The sequence below is a fragment of the Heloderma suspectum genome, chromosome 13 (genome assembly GCF_057233095.1).
Source record: "Heloderma suspectum isolate Gila_16-S chromosome 13, 16-S_ref, whole genome shotgun sequence".
In the NCBI taxonomy this organism is placed as follows: Eukaryota; Metazoa; Chordata; class Lepidosauria; order Squamata; family Helodermatidae; genus Heloderma; species Heloderma suspectum.
Window position 1 is genome coordinate 17,384,886 of NC_139470.1, and position 21,332 is coordinate 17,406,217.

At 42.0% G+C, this 21,332-nt stretch overlaps 1 protein-coding gene across 4 annotated transcripts in view; it reads right to left on the reverse strand.

The window, feature by feature from the left end:
- Positions 1–19,798, reverse strand: part of TOP3B (DNA topoisomerase III beta) — a 28,978-nt gene extending 9,180 nt beyond the window's left edge. For 2 of the 4 annotated variants that reach the window (XM_084820055.1, XM_084820058.1), the window contains exons 1-12: positions 19,689–19,798; positions 12,365–12,491; positions 11,089–11,220; positions 10,371–10,477; positions 8,621–8,695; positions 7,709–7,905; positions 5,378–5,534; positions 4,497–4,610; positions 3,658–3,748; positions 2,205–2,359; positions 1,778–1,883; positions 31–177 (exon numbers count right to left, since the gene is read on the reverse strand). In XM_084820055.1, the coding sequence (XP_084676181.1) occupies positions 31–177; positions 1,778–1,883; positions 2,205–2,359; positions 3,658–3,748; positions 4,497–4,610; positions 5,378–5,534; positions 7,709–7,905; positions 8,621–8,695; positions 10,371–10,477; positions 11,089–11,220; positions 12,365–12,434 (1,351 nt within the window). In that variant the 5' untranslated portion in view covers positions 12,435–12,491; positions 19,689–19,798. Of the gene's footprint in view, positions 1–30; positions 178–1,777; positions 1,884–2,204; positions 2,360–3,657; positions 3,749–4,496; positions 4,611–5,377; positions 5,535–7,708; positions 7,906–8,620; positions 8,696–10,370; positions 10,478–11,088; positions 11,221–12,364; positions 12,492–19,543 lie in introns of all 4 variants that reach the window. The other 2 variants (XM_084820056.1, XM_084820059.1) reach the window with 1 other exon arrangement.
- Between the last annotated feature and the right edge of the window lie 1,534 nt (positions 19,799–21,332).

The following is a 21,332-nucleotide window of genomic DNA, read 5'->3' on the forward strand; positions in this document are numbered from 1 at the left end:
AAATGAGACATTGTTTTGCTCCTTCCTTACCTGGTGAAATAACGGTCTTTCCTATACAGGTAAAACGTTCAGGACCAATGCTGCAGGCAATGGTCGTTTGGAGGTACTTGCAGTCAGCGCTGACAGTGGCAATGAAATGCCTAGTAATGTATTCGTATAGTCTCCATCCATCACCACCTGGAAATACACAGATTGTTACCCACACAGCTCTGTTTATCATTTAGAAGAAATGAATAAAAGTTATGCAGAAAAAGGAGACTAATTTCCTGTTCAGGTGCAATTCTTTAAATCCTTACACCTCCATATCCACTATGTTTCTGCACCAAAATATTTTCACCCTCTCTCCCCTTTTGCTTCAGCAGTTGAGTGTACAGCCAATATCAACTTGAATCCTTAGTTTTTATGAGATGAGATATAAGGAACATAAGAAATAGCCTTGTTACCAAGTCAGACTATTGGTCCATCTATCTTAGTATTGTCTATGCAGATTGGCAGTGGCTCTCCAGGGTTTCAGACAGAAACCTTGCCCAGCCCTACCTGGGGATGCCAGGGACCGAATCTGGAACCTTGTACATGCAATGTATGTGCTCTACCACTAAGTTACGGTGCTTCCCTGAAGTCCAATCTTAGATTGGCGAACATATTTACATTTATTACAGTAACATATAATGGTATTAGGGAAAGTGATGGAGTTCATAATACTGCACTTACGATGTTTTCTCTTATCCTGTAGATACTGCGTATGCTGCTGCTGTTCAAAACACGCATAAGGCCTCATGGTACAGACCTCTCTACAGAAGTTGCCTGATGTAGGAAATTCCCAAGTATTGGTACCTATCATGTATGCTTTTAGGTTGGCCTTCAGAGGATCCTTGTATCTAAGGAAGTGTCAAATTCTGTAAAACTCCCATGCTTAGTTGACTATAAAGTGACAGTTAAATGTAATCAAGACACCCATTGACTGAATTTATTTCTCACTAATGAGAGGGACTAGTAGCTTCGGCAGGAAAGAATACAAGTGGGACTAATTAAAACTGCTTCATTGTTTGGACATTGACTGTTGTATAATTTTAAATGGTACCATCTTAGTTTTCAACACAACTGCCTAATGAAAATACTTCTGACTTGCTTTCTTAGCATCAGACACGTTCATAGATTTCAAAGTAAGAAATATTTGAGAGATTATTTGGCCTTATGAAATTATCATAGTTGCTACTAAAAATACTTCCAGTTCAATTTTACTGTATTCATGCAAGTTCAAGGCCTCCTCTGCTTGTAGGCCCAGTCCTTTCCCTGAGGGCTATAAAGTGCTCCAGTCTTGTAAGTAAGCCCACAAAAATTACTAGCCTGGAACATTTTTTTACCAGACTGCTAAGAGGCTAGTAGCCTGCATTTCTGTGCTGCCCACTGAGGAGGGGAAGGCCCCTCCTTTGCAGCCAGCACTGAAACACAGGCTACTAGCTTCTTAGAAGTCGAGTAAAAAACAAAACAAACTCTGACTTTTACCAAAGCAGTCGGCTGGAGGAGGAATGGATTGCTCTGCCCCCAGCCCTGCCAACCTGCAACATTTCCCTGCTAGTTGTGGAGGAAGAGACTTTCCTTCCTCTACAGCTACATGGGAACTAAATAGATGGGCAAAGGACAGGTGGAGCAATCTGTCCCTTCTCCGCCAACTTACCTGCATGGAATTCCTTGTCACATATGGCTACCAGGCAAGTTGTTAAATACAAGACTGTCACTGGTTTGTATAAGTTTAGAATTATGAATCATAAGTCACCTAGTTCTGCTTCTGATGCAGCTCTCATTGGTGTTATTGGGGGATGGTCACCAGCATCATGGCCTTTCCTTGGCCTGTTAATACCTTCCGACAGCAGTGCTTTTACCTAGAGAAAAAACAAGAGAAAGTGTGTGCAAACTATGGGTTGTGGATTTGGGTTCATGGACACAATCTGACCAAAGATTGGGTAATGGGACCCATTGATTTCAATGGGAAACACTTAAGCAGGTGCTTAACACTCACATTGAAATCAATGGGACTCAGAAGAGCTGAACACTGGCTGGATCATGCCCCAAGTATGCGCTGGTGTTTGTGCAGGAGTCTTTGTAAGATGAGTGCCATTTTTCAGCATAATGACTTCTTCCACCTTTTCCAGATAAAAAATTATATCTCTAATTTTTTTTAAAGTTTCATTTCATATACTCACTGTTTCTGCCCAGTAAGGATTATTAGCCTGCTGTCGCAAAGAGCCCTTCAAGTCAAAGTTTTCTGGGTAATGGGTAGTTTCTGTTCTAGGGTAACTAATATAACCTTGAGTATAAAGCCGTTCAGCTATTTGCATGGTATGTTGCGGTCCCATTCCTAGACATAAAATATTTACATATTTTTAAAACAAAATTATTAACTAGACCTTTGGTTCAGCAACAAAACATTTACAGATAAAGTGTTGTCACTTTTTTCAGAGTTACACTTAAGTTAAATGTTGTACATAGTTAGGAACATAGGAAACTGCCTTAGGTCTGCTCAGACCACTTATCCATCTAGTCTAGTATTGTCTATTCTGAGTGGCAGTTACTCTCCATGACCTCAGGGAGAAAGAGGTTTTTCCCATCACTGGCTACCTGATCCTTCTAACTGGGGTTGCCAGGGATTGAGCCTGGGACCTCCTGCATGCAAAGCACTCCAGCTATGATCTGCGCTATGAACATAGTGATGCTTCTTCCCCAAATTTGTCCATCCTGTCCCACCCTTTTTGCCTGATTCTGTTCAACAAGTCATAAGCCTCTAGTTTCTTCTCTCATTTGCTCTGTAGCAAAAAATAGTACAGTAACAATTAACAGATTACATCAATTTAAAAAAGAACACCTTTTGGCTGAATAAAAATGGGTGCCCAATTGATTAGGCAGCAGATTTTTAAAAATAAATTCTAATGCAAGTACTTAAAAAAAACCAAACACCTACAGATGGTAAGCACCATCTTAAGAGGAATTCCCCTTTCTCTCACACATGAAGGAATTCTAAGATGATACCTACCATGACACACATACATCATTTAAGAACAAGGAAGTATGCTTCGGAACTATTTTTCTAATATGCACATTTAATCAATAAATCATACAAATTTTCTTATTAAGATTTCCTTAACTGCATGACATTCCTACTAGAAATCTACAAACCACTATAAAAGGAAAGGGAGGGGAGATAACAGGAGAAACAAAGACCAAGAGGAGGGGATATCTTACGTTGTTTTGCTCTTGGGGATGGCAAAGCCTCCCATAAACAGCATACACATCAGCCTAGGAGAAGGTGGGAGCCTGGGATAAGTATGGCAGATGCATAAGAGAGAGATGGAGAGCTGCAACCTGATTCTATCTTTATTTACTCAGAACTAATTTCCATTCAGTTCAGTGAGTCTTACTCCTCTGTAACTGCATGGGATCACACTTTTGCTCCTCTCTCTGGGTCCACACAGGATATGGGTAGAAGTCTAGCCAAAGGTGTAACAGTTGCCAAGAGAAGGCATGGAAATTCTGGAGCTCTCACTCACCCACTGTGAATTATGTGTATTGATCCTCCGCATGTTTTGTAGGATAATCCTTTATCTGAATTTACAAAAATGTTTTCATGTGGGAAATTCTGTTGTTGGGCCACATACTTACCCAAAGCAGCACTGGCAACTCTTAACATTTCCACAGTATTCAGAGCCAGAGGTCTTTGCTTAGCCTTCTCCTTTTTACTCACAGACTCTACCTACAAGATGGAAAGACATCCCTTAATAAGACCTGATGATCATTTAGTAAGGCCTGAGAGGGAGGTTGTTGGCCGCTGTACCTGGAAATTCCCTTAACATGGACTACCTGAGTGGGAAAAGGGGTTAGGAGGACATTTTTGGCTACTACTATGTCAGCTGGATTTTGCACATTTGCACTTTAATTCTGCTGCCCTAAGGACTTGACTGATTAATGTACCCCCCCATCCCCACCTTATACTAAGATTTTAATATATTTAATTAATATAGTATGCTTCAAGTTGTTTTATCGCTTATATTATTAGGTTAGTTAGTTAAATGTGAAGTTTTGCTTGTTAATTAAATGTTGGTTTAAGTTAATGAAATGTTGTAAATATATTTATTAGTGATTTGCTCTTAAAATGTCTGGGCTTGCTCTGCAGGAGGAAAACAGCTGTGACTCTGTTTTTTTAAATTTAATTTTGTATAAATCCATAAGGGAAAAGTTGCAGTAATGTTATCCTGAAAGACAAATTAAGCGGAAGGAAAAGCCATCTAATTTTTTCTTACACTGTTAGCACAGAAAGGATGAAGCTGGCATTTCTTTTTATTGTACAGCCTTTTAGTTCTAACACTTTAAAGTACCATATATTAACAGTAAAATTAAAGTCAACCATGAGACAAGATATGTAATGTTACTTAAACTTAGCACTGAAAAAAGTGTTTTGAAACCAGGAATTCAGTTCATATAGAACACTTCTATAGCCTTACCTTTGCTTCCTTTGCTACCTTTGTTATGTTTAAGAACACCTGAGCAATCTCTCTGTCAAACACCCTCACTCTGTCCCACTCCAGAGTCAGACAAGTGTCTTTTTCATGGCTAACCTAGAAGGACAAAAATATAGAGAAAAGCTAAAGTATCTTCCATTCTTCTCCAGTAATAAACTATTCTGTAACTGACTTTGTTGGGCAGCCCAAATGAACACTGTCATTGTATATTTTAAAATTGTCATTAAAACTGTCAAAATCAGCATGGTGTGACACATCAAATACCCAAGACTGACAGCAGATAAAACCAGTTTCTGAACACACCTTATTTACTAGTAAGATGAAGATTCAATATTTGTGGTTCATGATACAGCCACTTTAAAATCTATGTGTTCCCTCACTCATTCCTTTAAGTCACAAAGCCATCTGCAATCATTACAAGTGCACAGAGATTTACTTATTACATTTTGAGATTTTGAATTTATGCTAATAATAAAGGTTGAGTAGGCATAAGAAACTTATCACTGCTGCAGTGGAGACAAAGAGGAGTCATAAATGCTTGTATCTTTTCCTAGTTTCCATCCCATCCTGCAGCCATAAACCATCACTACTTTGAGGCAATAATCAAATAGCCATGTTAAAGAGCTCCACCACATGGATGTTCTGTATTTCCTTAGCCCTCCTCTATCCTTATTCTGTTCCACAGTAGCTGCACCATGACCCCCTTTAGCTCACCTGAAGCCCATTCCATTAAAGAGGAAGCACTTTTCAGATGATAAATTTATAATACATTCTGAAACCTGGACTACACATTATTTTTTTTACCAGTAGCATCAGTAAATATTTAGAAGCTGAGAGAAACAGGAATTCTGGATATAGCTAACCTTGGCTTGCAACACCCAGTAAGTTTCAGGTTTGAAAGATTGAATTTTATCATGCCGCTCCACACAAAACCCCAGTGTTGGAGTCTGACAGGGCCCAAAGGAGATGAGCGAGCTGTCTAAATTGCCATACTTCCCCTGGAAATATTTTGTCTGAAACCTAGAAGAATAAATAAAATTAACCATTAACGATTTTCAGTATTGGTAATTAAACCCACTTAATATATCAATTCTTTCTACATATGGAAAAAAAACCCTATGAACCCTAACACGGATTCTGGGAGATGTGATTGGTAGGTCATAACCATCTCACTTGCATATGTTATAAAAGTTATCCGTAGATTTTACATACCGAATTTATTGGGTAAGATTTTTTTGTTTTATCATATTTTAAAATTTGCTGTTTTAAAATTGATTATTGTAGTGACCATCTCCTATATAAGAAATTATAGTGTGTGATTACTTTCAGATAATTTAGTATGAAATGATCTTTGTACATCCTTGTACATAGAACTGGATTACAGAATGATGGCAGCCAATCTTATAACTAGATTCAGCGTCCAATACAATTAGGGTGCAATCCTATGAATGTTTAGACAGAAAGAAATCCCACAACTTCCAGCATTCTCCAGCCAGCCATGTTGGCTGGGGAATGCTGGGAGTTGTTGGACTTTTTTCTGTATAAGTGTGCATAGGATTGTGCCCTTAATTTATTAAGAACATTTATAACCCTGCCTTTGTGCCTAAGGTGACTTATATCAAGCTTTGTTGTAAAAATTTCTGAACAAATAACAGGGAAAGTAGAGTTTCACTTTTGCTCAGCGCTCCTGTGCGCTTCTTCTGCAGTACAAACCCAATCTCAGTGGCACACTTGCCATGGGGGAATCAGCTTCCCTGAAGACAGCTTTCCACCCCACAGCCATACTACGGCTGTACCACTAACCATGCAAGCAGGGGGTCATCATGCCATGAACTTTCCACACCTGCCCTGGTGAATGCCTTAGCTGTTTGCAGATGGGGAAACCCATAATGTAATGGCCCAGGTTCTCACAGTGAGTCCTCCTACGCAATATGGCTGAGGGGTGAGAAACGTGCCATGAGGATGCTTATCTCCATGGCAAATAGGAGGGCCCGGTTTACATGATCGCAGCTGGGGGAAATAAGCCACAGTGGCTTACTTTGCCCACCACACATGCCGGTCGCATTAGCGTAGTTGGCAAACCTGGCCAGGGTGGCTTGCAGCTGTTGGTAACAAGCCACCCAGATCCCAAGGACTGTTGTAGGCTTCTGGGTGGCTTGTTACCCACAGCAACAAGCCACCCTCTCCGGGTTGACATGACAAGACAACCCATGCTGCCAAGGGTAATTATGCTAATCCTCCCGGCATGCGACTGGCACACGCAGGGTAGTTAACAAGCCACTGTGGCTTATTAACTATCCTGAAGTCATGTGAACCAGGTCAATGTCTTAATACCAAAGAATAAGATACCAGGGGGCCATCTACACAGCACCGCTTTCAACCTTCATTCCACTGTAACTGCACAGCACTGCAGCTGCGAATTAGCTTCTACTGCGGACTTCTCCAACGGGAAAATCCACTGGACCCTGACACACACCTGTTGAAGCAAAGTAAACTGCAGCAGTCATGCTGCCCCCTTTTTTAAACCATTATATTTAAATGCATGGCTGCACAGACACATGAGGGTAGGGGTGCGACACTTTGGGTTTTAGTGCCTGTTTTGTATTTTAGGGGTTCTTTTGTGTCTGTCCATTCCTCATTTGGCAGTTCTCCAGCCTGAGACTCTTGTGATGGTTCGCCAAGGTGTGTGCCTTGAGAGGTACATGCCTACCCATCATTCCAAAATGGTGGCTGGAGTGAAGTTGGTCCTGGACCTTCTGCTCCCCCGAGACCCTCCGGCCCTTGGCCAATGACTTCAAAGCAGTCATTGTGAAGACACGAAGCTGTGAAGGTGTGTGAAAGTGTGGTTGAAGAAATGGACATGCTTCCCTGTGCCTCTTTAACTGCGCACCACGGAGGAACGGGAGGAATGAAGGGGCGTCACAGAGTGACACAAGCACTACCACACGCTCACCACAATATGCGAAGTTGGTTCGGGGAAGGATTAGACAGGTCGCAACCGTGGGAAACCCACACCAAACCCAAAACATCACAGCAAAACGTGTCTTTGGAAATCCGCATTTTCTGGATGAAAACCATGGTTAGACTGCAAAGCAGTGACTGCGTCATATGTCCCAAAGGACCTTGAATTGCAGCGGCCTCGGAGTAAATGGCCCATGTAGGTGGGGCCCACAGTAGAAAAACTGTGTGAGTACCTGGTAAATGCACAGCCAATTCTGAGATCCAGCTCCTGACGGGCATCCACTGACAGAGCCTCATTGTGGTTGGGCTCTCCTAAGTGGTTCATGGCATTGCAGATGTCTGTGTCTGTAATAGAGCTGAACTTGGCTCGGTACACTGTCCTTTCACTGCCACGGGGTTTATTCATTACTGGACCTATAGCATCCAGGACCTATAAGAAACCATATATGTGCTTTTAAATTAAAGCAAAAGAAAGGGAAGGTTCCTTTTGTGCAAGCACCGAGTCATTACTGACCCCTAGAGGGACGCCGTTTTTCCTCGGTGTTTTCCTGGCAGACTGTATAGCGGGGTGGTTTGCCATTGCCTTCCCCAGTCCTAACTACTTTTCCCCCAGCAAGCTGGGTACTCATTTTACCGACCTCGGAAGGATGGAGGGCTGAGTCGACCTGAGCTGGCTACCTGAAAACCAGCTTCCGCTGGGATCGAACTCAGGTCGTGGGGAGAGTTTTGGTTGCATTACTGCCACCTACCACTCTGCACCACACGAGGCTCTATAAATTAAAGCAAACACACTTTAAATTTAAAACGTCAATATATCTAGATAGTTCAAGGGCTGATGTTTTCCATATTTGAGAATAAGGGCAAGAAAAACTATAGAATGAATATTGCAGAACCAGTATGTTGTCCAAAATTGTAACTTCCTTGCATACCACAGTCAATTAAATATGAAAATGAAGGTTAATTCTATGAAATCACAAGTTACCTACAGTCTTCTGGCTCACCAGACCTGGCCATAAGTACTAACCAAGCTTCCCCACCCACTTTGAGCTGTTCTACAAACTGTAAAAGTAATTGGTTACATCCACAGATATCAACTAATATGTTGTATTTAAATAATAAATATAAATTATTCATAGGAATCATACCTCAAAGCAGATGTTTTCACCTTCCTTGTCACAATCTAACCACAGAACAATATAGTCACAACCTCTCCCTTCCACCTAAAATAAAATACACATATTCCAGTGACTGTAAAGCAAATACACTAATGTTGAAAGAGATGCATACCTATTTATCTTTTACAATTTGGGAATTATGGATCAGTTTATACAATCAGCTGGATCAAATGGCAAAACGTTTTCTAGACTTTACCACTTCAAGCTGCAGGTGAGTGGTAATGTCTGAACGCTGCTCCACAGAACAGCAACAAAAGTCTTCTTTCACATTTTAAACAAGCATGTCAGGGAAGAGGTTAGGTGCTATTTTTTAAAACAACAATAACGTTATATCAGGCATTTTATCTGTTATCTAGTGGATTATTCCAACAGCACCCCTGCAATTTATTTATCACATTTCTATACCACTCAACAGCTGAAGCTCTCTGGGTAGTTCACAACAAAACCATAAAATACAACATGATAAAATACAATATAGAAGTTAAAAAGTTTAAAACTACAGTATAAAACAAAAATAAAAACCAAATAAAACCTAGCAGCAGTGCAAAGATTTAAAATATAGGAACAGTTTTAAAACAACAAAAACTGAAAGACTAAAATGCCTGGGAAGGCAAGCCTCTCTGGGAAGCTCATTCCACAACCAGGGTGCCACAAGAGAAAAGGCCACCTTCTTAGTAGCCACCGACCTCACTTCCTTTGGTGAGGGCTCCCGGAGAAGGACTGCTGAAGATGATCTTAGGGTATATACAGGAGGAGACAATCCTTCAGGTTGCCTGGCCCCAAGTTGTTTAGGGCTTTAAATGTTAATACCAGCAAACTGAATCGGATCCAGAAATGGCCTGGCAGCCAGTGCAGATGGAAAAGTACTTGCATAATATCGTTAATCATCTCACTGCCCTATTTTAGACCAGCTGAAGTTTCTGGACCGTTTTCAAAGGCAGCCCCATGTATAACACAGTAATCCATATGAGGAGTTACTAGAGCATAGATAACTGTAGCTAGGCTATCTCTGTCCAGATAAGGACATAGTTGGTATATCAGCCTAAGCTGATAAAAGGTGGTTCGTCCCACCGAGTCCACCTGTGCCTCTAGTGACAATGTTGGATCCAAAAGCATCCCCAAACTACGAACCTGATCCTTTAGGGGGAGTGCAGCTCCCTCCAGAACAGGTTGAACATGACTTAGGAATTGTAGCCTGAAATGGTACATTCAAGGAAGGGAAAAGCTTTACCACTTGATTCTGCCAACTGCAAAAACTGGCTCTGATAGCCTAATCCTGTGTTCCATCTAAGGTTGCAATCCTATGCATACTTACTTGGAGGTAGGAACCTAGAAAGCGACGTTATACCAGGTCAGACCATTGGTCCATCTAACCCAGTATTATCTACCTGACTGCCACTGGCTCTCCAGGGTTCCAGCTAGAATAAGGACTTTCCCATCACCTACTACCTGATCTTTCAACCGGAGATACCAGAGACTGAATGTGGGATCTCCGGCAAGCAAAGCATGTGCTCTGTCAGTGAACTATGGTCCCTCACTGAATGAAATGGGACTTACTACTAAGTAAATATGCATAGACTGCACAACAGCTAACACTTTAGTGCACTCTAGTCAGTATCCTTGCATCCAACCTACTTGCCACTCTATCTATACAGGGTATGTTTCAAGGAGTCCACCAATACAGAAATAAATTTCATTGTTGTTTAAGTGAATAAAATACCTGTAAGAATTTCACCATGTTCAGTTTGGGATTAGCTTCTTTCTTTTCTGTAGGGGCTTTACTAAAAAGTTCAGCTGGGTCCACTTTATCCCAGTTGTTGTATTTGCCTGAGAGGGGGAAGAGAATTAAATACAGCTCTCATTAGCTTAGGTAAAATGTTTGTGTGGACACAGTGGCCTTCAAAGGCTACTGTGACTTTCTTTCTGCTTTAGAAGATGATGCTTCTGTACTTTAGTATTCTATATAAATACTCCAGGGGTGCATAACTACATTCATCTGAAGGGTATAACAAAGGAACTTGTGGCCTGTTGACATTCTCTGAAACCCTTACAAAAAGTGCTAAGATTTTTTTTTAACTTTGTCTTCCAGTATCAAGATGGATTCTTACATAATGGTCTGGTTCAGACATGAATGCAGAACCATGGTTTGACTGTCAGAGCTGTGCCTCCAGCTCACTTGCTCACTTCCCCTCTTGCACGATCCAGTTTTTTTCCCTTGCTTCCTGGTTAATAATAACTAGAGTTTGTTGTGACATCTGAATTGGGCAAACAGTGGTTACTGCAAACCAACAGGATACTGTTGTGTTTCAGAATGTGCCAGGGTTCAAAGTTTCATTCAACTATACAGGAATTCTCTCCCCCGCACCCCTCCTCCTTTTTAGCTTTAAATAACAACAGCACTGAATAAAATTGTCAATAGTTAACAGATGATGCTATACCTATAAAGTCCAGTGTCATCACATGACCACACACAGATGTCATTTTGAAGTGGGAACTTTGTCCTAGGAATGATCCTGTGTACTCATGCACCGAACATGCCCCATTCAGCCCTTTGCGAGAGGACATGTTTCCTATGACAAGAAGACATAACAATAACAACAGACACTACAAATGTTTCAAGTTATATATATTTTTTGGCAGATATTGGTTTTGGCAAGAGAGGGAAGGAGGGTGAGCATAAATAAAAAAAAAAACCTGTTGGCTTAAGTGTGTTTTACGCTTTACGTCTGTTGTAAACCACCTTGCTTGTCTCAAAGATGGGGTATAATATAAACCCTATAAATAAAGTAAATAATCAATGGAGTGCAATCCTAAAGCCAGTGGAGGGGCTGTTGGATGCAGTGTAAGTGCTGTTCCACTGGCAGAGAGGGAGGGCCACTGGCAGGATGGCATTTGTGCTGCCAGAGGCCACTCCAGTATGCCTACAGAAAGCTCCAAGGGTGTAGATATCCCATAGGTGGTGTGTGTGTGTAGGGAATTGGGGGGGCAGCCTAGGATCTCTTGACACATCCCCAAAAGAAGTCCTCAACTATGCCAGTCCTGCAGTGGGTGCAATTCCCTCCTTCCCATTGACCAAAATGGGAGAGGGGAAAAAAGAATGGCAAATTAAAAAAAAAAAACAGAAAAAGCCATCCCCGCCTTGGTCACAGCAAATCAACAGAGCTTCACAAGTAGCGGAAACTCCCTACCACCACAGACCTGCTCTGTAAGCTAATCTATGCAACAGCCCAATTTTATGTACATAAGAAGATAAGAGCCCTATTTGATCAGGCCGAGGGTTTGTCCAAGTCCAGCATTTCATTTCCATGCAGCAGGGATGAGGAATGTGTGGACCACCAGATGTTGGGCTGCAACTCCCATGAGCCCTAGCCAGCATAGCCAACAGTGAGGAATGATGGGAGTTGCTATTCAAGAACATCTAGAGGGCCACACTTTCCCCATCCCTGCCATGTGGAAAGCTCACAAGCAGGGCATGAAAGTAACAGCTGTTCACTCCTGTTTGTCTTTCCTCTCCCATCTCCAGCACCTGATATTCAGAGGAATACCACTTCTAAACCTGGTTGAATTTCGCTATCACTAGTTCAATCAGATTTACTCCCAAGTAAGTATGAATGGGATTATCATCCAAGCTGATTCAAACAATACTGTTCAGAAATCTTGCCAAAGTGACACAAGCAAGAATGATAAAGAAAACAAATGTAGGTTCTTCCCAACCTCTTGAAAGGATTTTGGCTATAGACTGAGCCAGAGAAGGCTTCTCTGCTACCATAAGAACCGTCTTCATCCTCTGCTGATAGTGAACAGGCTGTCAAGGTTTAAGAAAACTCTGGCTTCTTTCAACCTAAGGAGAGAAAACAAATCCTATTTATTTATTTAGATTGGTGGCCTGAAGATAACTCCACTCTCAATGTCTTTATTTCACAAGTAAATGAAAATCAGCTATGAATCAGCTGGCATTCACATCTTTGCAAACTGCACTGTCTAGAAGCACACTAATTTTTTTAAGGTCTCTTCCAAATAAAAGTACTAGATTAAGGATGCAATCCTATACACATTTGCCTAGGAGAAAGTCCCATTGAACTCAATGGGGCTTATTTCTGAGTAAACCCATAAAGATTGTACTGTAACACTGCAATTCTCTACACATCTACTCAGAGGTAAGCCCAAATAAGTAGGTACAGGACTGCTATCAGGGAGAGCAATCCCATGGCTGCTAGACAGTGTCTAGAGGGCCATAAGATTTTTCAGTTTCTGGGAACCACGCTTCCCCTCCCCTCCCCTCCCCTGCTGCCTCATAGGCAGCACTGTTCTTCCCCATCTCCGTGCTGGTAACTGCAGGGCAGAGCAGGCAAAAGGGGGGCATTCCCAGGGGCAGGGAGGGGAGGAGACCGCGGAAGCACTGTTATGATGCTTCCTGTGCGCCCTCTGGCCTCCTCCCCCCCGCGCCAATGTCTCCAGCTAGACAACCAAAATCAGTTGTCTAGCTGCAAATGCAGGGCAGCTGGAGCGCAGAGAAGAGGATCCCCTCCGTGCTCGGCCCACCCTGCATTGGATAGTCAGCTGCCTCAGAGTTCGGAGGCGGCCGACTATCCCAATAGGACTGCGCCCTAAATTTCAAAAAAACAAGCTTAATTCCATTTTATGCTGGGCTTATTCTGTTGAGATCTGTGGAACTACCATATTCAAAAATAAGAAGCAGAAACAACATTACTCTTCTCTGGGAAGCAAAGAAGTCAAGATTATTGGTGGAGCAAACATTTTGTGACATAGGCAGTTTGAATAAAATAGGCAAAAGCCCATACTGGCTTAGCAAAGTCCTGCTAAAACACACAGATCAAAGTTTATGCCATTCTATGGTTTTAACAATCTATTGAAAGTTATCTGAGCATTGCTCTTCTGTATCTGGGTATGGGAAGACTAGAAACATCTATAAGGTAATGTTACAAAATAATCCCTGGCCAGTCCCTGACCATTAATCCCTGTTCAGTTCTGATGTTCCATTTTGTAGCTCTGAAATGATTTCTGGAATGGTCAGAATTCAGCTCCAGAATACCACCCTTAAGCCACTTGCATGTTCAACCTATCTGCCTCCAAGGTTTTTGAGACCACAAGACTCATTCCAGAAGATATTCTGATGCTGCAATATATTAGACTGTTCTGAATCAGTGCCTGGGCACGGTAATGGACTGGATGAGGGCTAATAAACTGAAACTCAATCCAGACAAGACGGAGGTACTGTTAGTGGGTGGTTCGTCTGCCCAGCTAGGTGATATTCAACCTGTTCTGGAGGGGGTTGCACTCCCCCTAAAGGATCAGGTTCGTAGTTTGGGGGTGCTCTTGGATCCAGAACTGTCACTTGAGGCACAGGTGAACTCAGTGGCACGGAGCACTTTTTATCAGCTTAGGCTGGTATACCAACTGCGCCCTTCTCTGGACAGAGAGAGCCTAGCTACAGTTATCCATGCTCTGATAACTTCTCGTCTGGATTACTGCAATGCGTTATACGTGGGGCTGCCTTTGAAAATGGTCCGGAAACTTCAGCTGGTCCAAAATAGGGCAGCAAGATTGTTAACAGGGACTGGCCTGCGAGCTCATATTACGCCAGTACTTTTCCAGCTGCACTGGCTGCCAGTCCATTTCCGGGCCCGATTCAAAGTGCTGGTATTAACATTTAAAGCCCTTAACGGCTTGGGGCCAGGTTACCTGAAGGATCGCCTCCTCCCATATGTGCCTGCCCGGACCTTAAAATCATCATCAGCGGCCCTTCTCCGTGAGCCCCTGCCAAAGGAAGTGAGGTGGGTGGCTACAAGGAGGAGGGCTTTTTCTGCTGTGGCACCCTGGCTCTGGAATGAGCTCCCTAGTGAGGTTCACCTGGCGCCTACATTGTATTCCTTTCGGTGCCAGGTGAAGACCTTTTTATTTTCCCAGGCATTTTAGCTTTCTAAATTTTTATCTTTGCTGTTTTAAATCTGTATTTTAAACTCCTGCACTGCTGCTAGATTTTATTGTGGTTGTATTGTTATATTGTGGTTTTAATGTTCTATATATTTTAAATTGTTTTATTGTGTGTTTGGTTTTAATTTTTGTGAACCGCCCAGAGAGCTTTGGCTATTGGGTGGTATAGAAATAAATAAATAAATAAATAAATAAATAAAATAGACTGATCACATTTCTCCCCGTACTCTATGATTTACTGTAAGTGCACATGTAGTATCCTTCGGTTTGCCTCCCATCTTTGGGGGAGCTATGTTATCCTGGATCTGAAGATTGAGGGACTGATCTCAAGCCTTCCTCCCACTACTCAGAGTGGGCATATAGATTCAGTCAGGTGATCAGATCTGTCAAAGCTGACAGCACAAACCAAGTATTTAGTAACTTAACTGAAACTGGCATTTGGCAAGGCACACAGTTTCTAGTTCATATTGGGAGCCCTACATATATGGCCTTGAGGGCTGGATGCAGAGATACACAGCTGGGAAGCACCTGAGAAGCACAACTTTTGAGCATGTGGTTCCCAATTCAGAGGGGCTGTTCACACATAGAAATCTATTTCCATATATGCACTGTTCTCACTGTACCACAGATAAGAAGATGTGAACCAAGTTCTTTGAGGTCTGTGCAACTTACATGCATACAGACATACATGAACACAGGGGGACTTACTTTTGAGTAGGATTGAGCTGTATGGATATATGTATGTTTCTATTTATTTACAGGATTTCTATAGTGCTCTATATCTAACAAGATTCCCAATAAACAATAAAAATACAAAATGAAAACATTTAAAATCAAATTATGCCAATAAAACCATGGCTGGTCAGTCAGGGAAGGCTCAGCACGCTGGCTGGGGCATGTTGAGAGTCATAGGACTTTTTCTGTCTAAACCTGCATAGGATTTGCACCCTTATTATTCATTAAAACCACCCAATCACCTCTAGGCACTGTACAACGCATTAAAATCAGAAAATACAAACAAGACAATGAATAAAAACAGCACATAACAAAACCAAGATAAAACCAGCAGCAAAGGGTAAAAACTCTCCAGCACATCAAACCAAAGTAAAACCAGCAGCTATAAAAGTGCAGTGATCTACCCCCCCCCCCCAGTTCTTAAAATGCCCAGGAGTTCCCCTTCCTCACTTGGATTCTCTGTAAAGAAGAGGGTACTGTGCTAGAAGGGCTTCCAGAGGGTTATGGGTTCAAGATCCTTTCCAAACATTAAATGAGTCTTTATTGTTGTTTAATTGTTTATTTTTTTTATTGTGCCCTAATTCCCTCAGCAAGACGAGCCATATATTTATTTACTTATTTATACACATATACAGAGAAAGAGTTTAGTTCAACTATAACTATATATATATGGCTCGAGCCATATATATAGTTATGGCTGAACTAAACTCTCTCTCTGTATATGTATCTTGCTGAGGGAATTAGGGCGCAATCCTATGCCAGTTTAGACAGAGTTATAGGACGTTTTTTCTGACTAAACATACAGAGGATTGCGCCCTAATTCCCTCAGCAAGACGAGCCATATATTTACTTATTTATATGCATATACAGAGAAAGAGTTTAGTTCAACTATAACTATATATATATATATATATATATATATATATATATGGCTCAAGCCATATATATAGTTATAGCTGAACTAAACTCTCTCTCTCTGTATATGTATCTTGCTGAGGGAATTAGGGCGCAATCCTATGCCAGTTTAGACAGAGTTACAGGATGTTTTTTCTGACTAAACATACAGAGGATTGCGCCCTAATTCCCTCAGCAAGATGAGCCATATATTTACTTATTTATACACGTATACAGAGAGTTTAGTTCAACTATTTGTTGTTCAGTCGTGTCCAACTCTTCATGACCCCATGGACCATAGCATGCCAGGCCTTCCTGTCCTGCGCTCTCTCCCGGAGTTCAACTATAACTATACATATATACATGGCTCGAGCCATATATAGAGTTATGGCTGAACTAAACTCTCTCTCTCTGTATATGTATCTTGCTGAAGGAATTAGGGCGCAATCCTATGACAGTTTAGACAGAGCTACGGGACGTTTTTTCTGACTAAACATACAGAGGATTACGCCCTAATTCCCTCAGCAAGACGAGCCATATATTTACTTATTTATACGCATATACAGAGAAAGAGTTTAGTTCAACTATAACTATATATATATATATATATATATATATATATATGGCTCGAGCCATATATAGAGTTATGGCTGAACTAAACTCTCTCTCTCTGTATATGTATCTTGCTGAGGGAATTAGGGCGCAATCCTATGCCAGTTTAGACAGAGCTACGGGACGTTTTTTCTGACTAAACATACAGAGGATTGCGCCCTAATTCCCTCAGCAAGACGAGCCATATATTTACTTATTTATACGCATATACAGAGAAAGAGTTTAGTTCAACTATAACTATATATATATATATGGCTCGAGCCATATATAGAGTTATGGCTGAACTAAACTCTCTCTCTCTGTATATGTATCTTGCTGAGGGAATTAGGGCGCAATCCTACGCCAGTTTAGACAGAGCTACAGGACGTTTTTTCTGACTAAACATACAGAGGATTGCGCCCTAATTCCCTCAGCAAGACGAGCCATATATTTACTTATTTATACGCATATACAGAGAAAGAGTTTAGTTCAACTATAACTATATATATATATATGGCTCGAGCCATATATAGAGTTATGGCTGAACTAAACTCTCTCTCTCTGTATATGTATCTTGCTGAGGGAATTAGGGCGCAATCCTACGCCAGTTTAGACAGAGCTACGGGACGTTTTTTCTGACTAAACATACAGAGGATTGCGCCCTAATTCCCTCAGCAAGACGAGCCATATATTTACTTATTTATACGCATATACAGAGAAAGAGTTTAGTTCAACTATAACTATATATATATATATGGCTCGAGCCATATATAGAGTTATGGCTGAACTAAACTCTCTCTCTCTGTATATGTATCTTGCTGAAGGAATTAGGGCGCAATCCTATGACAGTTTAGACAGAGCTACGGGACGTTTTTTCTGACTAAACATACAGAGGATTGCGCCCTAATTCCCTCAGCAAGACGAGCCATATATTTACTTATTTATACGCATATACAGAGAAAGAGTTTAGTTCAACTATAACTATATATATATATATATATATATATATATGGCTCGAGCCATATATAGAGTTATGGCTGAACTAAACTCTCTCTCTCTGTATATGTATCTTGCTGAGGGAATTAGGGCGCAATCCTATGCCAGTTTAGACAGAGCTACGGGACGTTTTTTCTGACTAAACATACAGAGGATTGCGCCCTAATTCCCTCAGCAAGACGAGCCATATATTTACTTATTTATACGCATATACAGAGAAAGAGTTTAGTTCAACTATAACTATATATATATATATGGCTCGAGCCATATATAGAGTTATGGCTGAACTAAACTCTCTCTCTCTGTATATGTATCTTGCTGAGGGAATTAGGGCGCAATCCTACGCCAGTTTAGACAGAGCTACAGGACGTTTTTTCTGACTAAACATACAGAGGATTGCGCCCTAATTCCCTCAGCAAGACGAGCCATATATTTACTTATTTATACGCATATACAGAGAAAGAGTTTAGTTCAACTATAACTATATATATATATATGGCTCGAGCCATATATAGAGTTATGGCTGAACTAAACTCTCTCTCTCTGTATATGTATCTTGCTGAGGGAATTAGGGCGCAATCCTACGCCAGTTTAGACAGAGTTATAGGACGTTTTTTCTGACTAAACATACAGAGGATTGCGCCCTAATTCCCTCAGCAAGACGAGCCATATATTTACTTATTTATACGCATATACAGAGAAAGAGTTTAGTTCAACTATAACTATATATATATATATATATATATATATATGGCTCGAGCCATATATAGAGTTATGGCTGAACTAAACTCTCTCTCTCTGTATATGTATTTTGCTGAGGAAATTAGGGCACAATCCTATGCCAGTTTAGACAGAGCTACAGGACGTTTTTTCTGACTAAACATACAGAGGATTGCGCCCTAATTCCCTCAGCCAGACGAGCCATATATTTACTTATTTATACGCATATACAGAGAAAGAGTTTAGTTCAACTATAACTATATATATATATATATATATATATATATATGGCTCGAGCCATATATAGAGTTATGGCTGAACTAAACTCTCTCTCTCTGTATATGTATCTTGCTGAGGAAATTAGGGCACAATCCTATGCCAGTTTAGACAGAGCTACAGGACGTTTTTTCTGACTAAACATACAGAGGATTGCGCCCTAATTCCCTCAGCAAGACGAGCCATATATTTACTTATTTATACGCATATACAGAGAAAGAGTTTAGTTCAACTATAACTATATATATATATATGGCTCGAGCCATATATAGAGTTATGGCTGAACTAAACTCTCTCTCTCTGTATATGTATCTTGCTGAGGGAATTAGGGCGCAATCCTACGCCAGTTTAGACAGAGTTGTAGGGCTTTTTTCTGTCTAAACATACACAGAATTGCACGCTCATCTCCTCAGCAAGACGAGCCATATATATACATATGTATTTACACACATATACACAAAGAAAAAGGGGTTAGTTCAACTATATATATATGGCTCGAGCCATATACATATAGTTGAACTAAACTCTTTCCCTTTCTCTCTCTCTCTCTCTCTGTGTATATATACATATATATATATATGGCTCGTCTTACTAGGGGAATTTGAGCGCATTAGTTCAACGGCATATAACATTATATATGTATACCTAAGGTAAACAGACTAACAACAGAGTAGTTTCAAAATATATGTAGAGCTAAACGTTTCAAACGAGGCATATCGCGCTTGCCTTCCCGCAGGAGGCTCCGCCTGAGCGTGCGGTGGCGTGGTCCGAGGCGGAAGGGAACGGGGAGAAGGCGAAGCGCCGGCGGCCTCACCCTGAATGGGAAGCGCGGACACCCCGAGCCCCCGTCCCCACACAGCCCCCTCCTTACTCGTTCGCTCTCCCCGCACGGGCGAGGCCTGCTCTCCCCACGCGAGCCGCCCGGCGCCGCGGCCTTAGGAGAAGGCGGCGCCGGCGGCCGCCATTGCCGTCGCTTCCACTGCCGGGTCATTCTCGGGCCCAGGGGCGAAGACTGCGCCGCCGCCGCCGCCTCTTCCCGGGCGAGAGATGCTCTCTCTCAGGCTCCTGCATCCCGGCTTCGCAGGTGCGCCCGTTGCCGTGGCAACGGGGCGGCCCTTCTCCCACTCCTTTCTGAAGGAGAGGAGCTTTCTGGCTTGGGGATTGATGTGGGGAACCCCATGTATGCGTGGCTGCTTTATATATTTATTAAACAATAATAAATCGCCTCTGCCCATATGTGCCTACCCGGACCTTGAGATCATCCTCAGCGGCCCTTCTCCGTGAGCCCCTGCCAAAGGAAGCGAGGCGGGCGGCTACTAGGAGGAGGGCTTTTTCTGCTGTGGCACCCCGGCTCTGGAATGAGCTCCCTAGTGAGGTTCGCCTGGCGCCTGCATTGTATTCCTTTCGGCGCCAGGTGGAGACCTGTTTATTCTCCCAGGCATTATTCATTTATTTATTAATTATTAAGTTTATTAATCGCCCATCTGGCTGGTCACCCAGCCACTCTGGGCGATGTACAACATACAATAAAAACAGTTTAAAACAATAAGATTCTACAATAAAAACATTTTCTAAAATACCCTAACCCACCCCAAATGCCTGCCTGAACAGCCACGTTTTTAATGCATGACGGAAGGTCATTAAAGAGGGGGCATGACGGAGTTCCCTAGGGAGGGAGTTCCACAGAGTAGGGGCCACCACAGAAAAGGCCCTCTCCCTCGTCCCCACCAGTCTAGCTGTCCTGGCTGATGGGACAGAGAGAAGGCCATCCGAGGCTGATCTTGTTAAGCGGCCTGTCTGGTGCTGGAGGTGCTCCTTAAGATAGGCTGGGCCGGAACCATATAGGGTTTTAAAGGTCAAAACCAACACCTTGAATTTGGCCCGGAAAACAACTGGTAACCAGTGCAACTCCTTCAGCACTGGAGTGATGTGATCTCGCCGGCGGCTGCCTTTAATCAGGCGAGCCGCCGCATTCTGTACCAGCTGCAGCTTCCGAACCGTCTTCAAGGGTAACCCCACGTAGAGCGCATTACAGTAGTCTAAACGAGAGGAGACCAGGGCAGGTTTTATTGGAACCGAGAAGTCCAACGTCACCAGATAGTGATCTGACCATGACAAGGGGGTGGTGGATATACCCCCGACTTCCAGATCACTCCCCACTTCTCCAGAAACAAACACAAGGTCTAGTGCATGACCGGCTACATGGGTAAATTGTTTTATTGTGTGTTGTTTGGTTTTAATTTTGTGAACCGCCCAGAGAGCTTTGGCTATTGGGCGGTATAGAAATAAAATAAATAAATAAATAAATAAATAAAATAAACACGAATGGACTTCGGATTAAATTCCAGCCACATACAGTTGCCTGTTTTATACCTGACTTTTCTGTGGCTTGTAAATAAGTGCAGTTAATTATACGCTGCCGCATATTTATTCATTAATTACAGTTACATATTGCCCAACAGCGGAGGCTCTCTGGCCAGTTCACAACCATTAAAACCATAAAATTGTTGTTGTT